Genomic DNA, 6,000 nt, shown 5'->3' with positions numbered 1-6,000 from the left:
TTTCTGACTTTTTAATGATTGCCATTCTAACTGGTGTGAGATGGTATCTCATTGTGGTTTTGATTTGCATTTCTCTGATGGCAAGTGATGATGAGTATTTTTTTCATGTGTCTGTTGGCTGCATAAATGTCTTCTTTTGAGAAGTGTCTGTTCATATCCTTTGCCCACTTTTTGATGGGGTTGCACAAACCTAAATTTTGTAAAATACCATTTTAGTCCGAAAAGTCAATAGAGATGAAACATGTTGATCTTTGACTACGCCGAAGGGACACATGTAACCTAGTCCTTGTTGGATGGTATAATAGCTTGACAAGGCTATCTTTTCCAGAACTTCCTGCCCTTCTCAGTCACTTAAAGTTCCCGGTGTATGGATATCACTTACCATATCCCAGACTTTCAGGGGCTGGAAGGTTTGAAAAATACTGAAAATTTTCTCTTCTAGATCTCATGAACGAGAAGCTGAGAAATTATAAAAATTTGGATTTGGATTCAGCTACAAACAAAACAATATGCTTAACATTTTTTCACATCATTCTCACCACAACCATACAAATTAAAAATTGCTGCTCCTGCAAATAAAGAAACTGAGCCTTGAAAGATCAGATGATTTGCTCAAGGAGACAAAGCTACTGAGCAGTGAGTCTGGACTCACTCGTTTTCCAAATACAGTCCCTTGGGCAGACAGATGCAAGACGTAAAACCAGAGGCAGCCCCTCTGGACTGCTGAGCTTCCAGACAGAGTAGGGAGAATCCCAAAAGCCTCAACGACCCATGCCTTTTCCTATGGACTGTGAAGGCAAGTGAGCAGAGTGTTCTGCAACTTCTTCCTCTTGCTCGGTCTGTCCCTGCTCAACCCCACCCTGTCCTGTTGCCCTTTCTTGTTTTATATAGTGCGTATAAAAACGCTCGTAAAGACTTCTTGCCCTTATTGTACACTGCACCACATGGCCCATCACATCTACAGCCCTGGGTGATAGGTGGCTTATCTTGCTGCACCCTAGAAAAGGTATTTTGTTGTCCAATACTCTCTAGTACCAGGAGGCTGTGCCTCATCCTGGAGTTCGCGAAAATTGCAAACTGCGCCATCGTTCCATCAGTCTCGACCTTTTCTAGGGCATTTGTGATAAGGTAGAGGGACTCAAGAGTAGCTTTCTCTGGGTGATATACTTTTATTTTTATTTTATTCCCTGAAAAGGTACCCTTGACTCACTCAAAGGTCACACTGACGGGAGCTCAAAGAAAAGCTCAGAATTTAGCTCCCTTGTATTGTACTTTTTCACGATACACAGTGAAATTTTAACTAAGAGTCTCACTTTGGTTATTGTAAAATAAACACTCCCAACTCCAGTCCCCGTCCCCACATCCCACCATCACCAAGGCGGAGAGCTGTGGCTTGTGGGTGGATGTGCCAGTCACCTCTAAAGAAGTGCTGGGATTCTACCCTCTCCCACTTCCTCCTGGCCACTGTTTCCTGAGCCCTTTCAGGTCCAACCAGCAGGGTAAAGCCCAGGATGGTGGGAAGAGTCCCGGCCGGCGATTAAACTGGGCATGCTCAGTGGCAGAGCAGGTTTAGGCCCGGTCTGGGAAACCGGGGAGCTGAGGTGCTCGCGCCGCCGCTCTGAGCCCGAGTGCGCGCCTCTTAGGGGCCGCGACCGAGGCTGGAAAACGCGGCTGCTCCGCTCGCCTGCCCCGCTGAATTCGGCGCTGCCCGCCCCCTGCAGCCTGTGCTGCAGCTACCGGCCACCGGAGGGGGCGAACAAACGTCAACCTGTTGTTTGTCCCGTCACCGTTTATCAACTCAGCACCACAAGGAAGTGCGGCACCCACACGCGCTCGGAAAGTTCAGCATGCAGGAAGTTTGGGGAGAGCTCGGCGATTAGCACAGCGGCCCGGGCCAGCGCAGGGCGAGCGCAGGCGGCTAGAGCGCAAGGCGGCGCGGCGTCGGTCCCGGGAGCGGAACCCGGCTTTTTCTTGGAGCGACGCTGTCTCTAGTCGCTGATCCCAAATGCACCGGCTCATCTTTGTCTACACTCTAGTCTGCGCAAACTTTTGCAGCTGTCGGGACACTTCTGCAACTCCGCAGAGCGCATCCATCAAAGCTTTGCGCAACGCCAACCTCAGGAGAGATGGTAAGAGACTCATTTTGTTTTTTAACTTAAAAAAATCATGTTTGCTATTGTTATGGTTCTTTCTATGTTTTTCCCCTTTCTTTTTGAATCTTTACTGTGAACTCGTGCTGAATGCATTGTTTGGGGAGGGACGTCTCCTGCTTGTCTCCAGTCCTGAGAGAGCTCCATTTCCGGAATGGGACTGAGAGGTGTGGGACTCCTGCTGATGGGGATAGGTATAAGCCAGGTGGCTCGTCTTGCTGCACCCTAGAGAAGTCTTTTTGGTGTCCAAGCCCCTGGTACCAGGATGCGGTGCCTCATCCTGGAGTTGGCGAAAGTTGCAAGCTGCGCCGCCCTTTGGTCAGACTCAACCTTTCTTAGGCAATTTTGATAGGTGGAAGGACTCAAGAGTAGCTTTCCCTGGGTGATGTACGTTTATTTTAATTTAATTATTTTATTTATTTTTACGAGGGAGAGGAGAAATCATGCGTTTCAGTCCAGCAGTTATATCTGGAACAGTGACAATTTATCTGTATTTATTTTCAGGAAATGGCAACGTGCAGCTTATTGTCCTTTAGGTCCCCTAAGTGACTTTCCTGTTGAAGTTCACCCTGACTCAGAAGCTTAGAGTGTAGGAGACGAAGGCTTCTGAGGTTTCATCTGCACCACAGGGGCACCGGGCTTCTACTAGTTTCCTTGCAGAGGCGGCTTCCAACTATCTGCAAGGCGCACAGCTCCCAAAACAGCTGTCCTAAGCGAGGTCCCGAGCCAGCTTGTTTGTTTTCCTTTACTCTAGAGGACACCTGGGTCACTGGTTCCAGAGACCCTAAGCTGAGTTTATTTACTTTCTGGGGACTCCACCTAAACCAGAAGTTGATTTATCCTTCAAGTCCTAACTGTAGCTGATGTTCCCAGTAAATTTTAGCTGTTCTGCCATGTACCTGAACTGACCCGTAGGCTTTTGGATTTTGTTTTTTCCTACATCAGTATCTGTCTCTCCTGCTTGCTTAAAGTACTAACACATCTCCCAAGGAGACCACCAAGCAATTGTTGATGGCTTCACAGTTTCAGCTGACAGTATTTGACTGTCTTGGCAAATTCGTATTAGCCATCGTATCAGTTTCTTTCCTGGTATGTCCTTAATTTGGAATTTACTAAATGACTTTTGGACTTTGCAGGGAAACCAAAATTTCATTATGTTATCTGATGATGTGTAGACTGCGGATATCAGTGTACTGGTCACCTGAAGTGGTGTAGATTGATAGCAGGGAAAGCCACAGAGTCATCTTACTTTTTCATAGCGTTTTTATCTAAAAGATTCCAGCCATGAGTTTTTGGTAACTCTCTGTCTTAGTTAAAAGCACGTAATTTTTTTTTTTTTAAACTACATTTAAGGATTAGGCCCAACACCAATTTTTTTTGGTTTTTTGTTTTTACTCTTTAATGTTTTCACCAGGGACCGATCTCCTAGTTTATCTTGTAGGTTTGTTATTAGTTGCACTTTGTATGTCCTTTTAGCTACATAGAGTAAAATTCCATTTATAGTTTGCATGACTTCATAGCCATAATTTTGTAATCTTCAGCCTCCCAAGTATCAGTTACAAGAAGTCAAGGACAGAAAATGAAAAGCATGTAACCATTGCCCATTAACCCAAGATTCTGACTAAAACCAAGTTATGTAGCTCAGCAGGGTTTTTTTTTTTTTTTTAAAGAGAATAATCTCATTTTAGTTTCATTGTTAAAACTCTATACATCTGCATACATCTATCCAGTCTGTATGGGAAATGGTATGTTTCAAGAAAGCTTTAAAAACTACCCTGGATTTCTCATTTCTTCATATTTTAGTAAAACTGTTTTGCAATTACTTTAACAGTACACACACACACACACACACACACACACACACACTCTTTGATTAGTTCTGATTGCTCAATACTTTCCTCAACATCAATGTCATCTTACAAATAAGACTGGGAAGGAGAAAAAGGTAGTTATACCTTAAAATTTGTTTTCTATAGAGTAAAAAATGTTAACATTCATAATGGATTGTTAGTTTATAAAATAAACATCATAAAATGTTCAAATGGCAGCTTTTTCCTAAATGAGTATGCATTCTTCAAGAGGGGCAATATTGTCCCCCAATGGGGTGCAATTAGATCTTAGAGGGTGAACACAGTCTTAGATATTGCAATGGTCTGTGTTCCTTCAAAAGGCTAGCAGATATAAATAGATATACATTTCTGTGGTATTACCGATCACAAGGAGGGAGAGTGATCAGAAGAAAAGTCTAAAAAGAGTCTTTAAGGGATGGAGGTTAGCAATAGTGAAAAAATTCTTGAGAAACATTGGCATAGAGTTTTGGTGAAAGAGTAAGAATAATGGGGCTATGAAAAATTCTAGACGACACTTGGAAAATCTTAATGGCTATAGCTGACAGAGAGAAAGTAATAACTTATTAAATTAAAACCTTGTTCTGATTCCAGACATTGTCAACCTGCTCTTCCAAATTTTTCTAATGACTCATTGAAGACGACGATATTCTTGCTCATTTGACTATCAGGTTAAGACATGATAAAAGCTTGAGGAGGACATGAACATGGAATATAAAAAGGAGGAAAATAGAAAATGAAAGTTTCTAAATATTTATTTAGGGTCTTTAGAAGATCTGGCTTTCAGATTGCAAATGATAGGAAATCACAACAAAAAACTAGAAGTGAGCTTTGGGAGTTTTAGAAACCATTACCTGATGATGAACATACTTGAATGCTTTTCATTTGTTCCTGCTGGCCCTGTTAGTTGCTGCTTAATGTTGGGATGAAGAAAGGGGCAAAGAAGCCAGGTGTCCTGTACAGGGCATGAGGTGTGTTTTATTCTGTCTAGCCTAACACAGTAAAACCCCACAACTTCTTGATATACTATGCCTAATAGCTCCAGATACCTGGAATAGCTAAGAAATTGATGTGGAAATACATAGTGTTGGGGTTGTCAAATGGTAGTCTCCTCCTACACATTATAAGAAGCTGATCTGCTGCTGTGTCCTGGCCTTCCAGAACTCTCCATCATAGGGTATTCTTGTTCTGAAGGGATATCTGCAGAGCCTTTCTACCTGTAGAATGGTTAAATGTGGCCCAATGAAGGAAGGTAGTTGAATCTGTTGCCCATCTCCAGGAGGACATGAGGCTCTATAACTAAGAAGGATTAAACTATAAAAATTTACAGTACTTAATAGAATGTTTACACTTATATCATATTTATTATTCTTGCTCAAACTGATTTACTTTTGATACACATTTCTGCCTCTGGTCACAAAGAAAATCTTAATTTAGCAGTAGCATCTACGTATTCTAATTTTAGCGCCTACGCAGTTGGTGCTTTTGTAATAATAACTGGCCAAAACTAAGTGTTGCTCAGTGTGCAGATTAAGAAGTGTAAAGATAGCAATTAACTGACAATATTGGTTACTTATTTTAAAATCTAACTACATGGAACTTCCTGTCTAGGAGCTTTCTTCATTTTCTTGACCTTTTGTTGCTTTTAGAAAGTATAGGTGTTGATGGTAAACAATTCTGAAATTAGTTATCTTTGGTCAGTATAATAGTACTTGAGTCATCTATTACATCAGCACTATCTAGTGATAGGCCTGCAGTTTTAGTAATTGTGCTGCTGTCTTAGATTTTAAAGTAGTGAAGCTCATTTCTTAATGTGGTTTTCTATTGTCATCGTTGATGATAGCACATTGATTTAAGTGCGAAGATCAGAGCTTAAAGGGAAGGCAACAAAACAGAGAACAATTATCAATACATTATTTTTAAAGTGTCTGAAAGCAAAGAATCCCATCTATGTATTTTTTGTCCAGCTCTAAGGATATTAAAGTCTATAATCTTGTAAAGCA

The 6,000-nt window shown here is 41.8% G+C and overlaps 1 protein-coding gene across 2 annotated transcripts in view; it reads left to right on the top strand.

The window, feature by feature from the left end:
• The first annotated feature begins 1,541 nt into the window (after window positions 1-1,541).
• The window catches only part of PDGFD (platelet derived growth factor D), a 247,727-nt gene continuing 243,268 nt past the window's right edge, over window positions 1,542-6,000 (top strand). For both annotated transcript variants that reach the window (XM_011926641.1, XM_011926640.1), the window contains exon 1: window positions 1,542-2,129. In XM_011926641.1, coding sequence (XP_011782031.1) covers window positions 2,006-2,129 — 124 coding nt within the window. In that variant the 5' untranslated portion in view covers window positions 1,542-2,005. The remainder of the gene's footprint in view (window positions 2,130-6,000) is intronic.

The sequence above is a fragment of the Colobus angolensis genome, unplaced genomic scaffold, assembly GCF_000951035.1.
Source record: "Colobus angolensis palliatus isolate OR3802 unplaced genomic scaffold, Cang.pa_1.0 Scaffold7, whole genome shotgun sequence".
Lineage (NCBI taxonomy): Eukaryota > Metazoa > Chordata > Mammalia > Primates > Cercopithecidae > Colobus > Colobus angolensis.
Note: the sequence above shows the minus strand (reverse complement) of the source record. Positions and strands in the feature narration are given on the sequence as shown.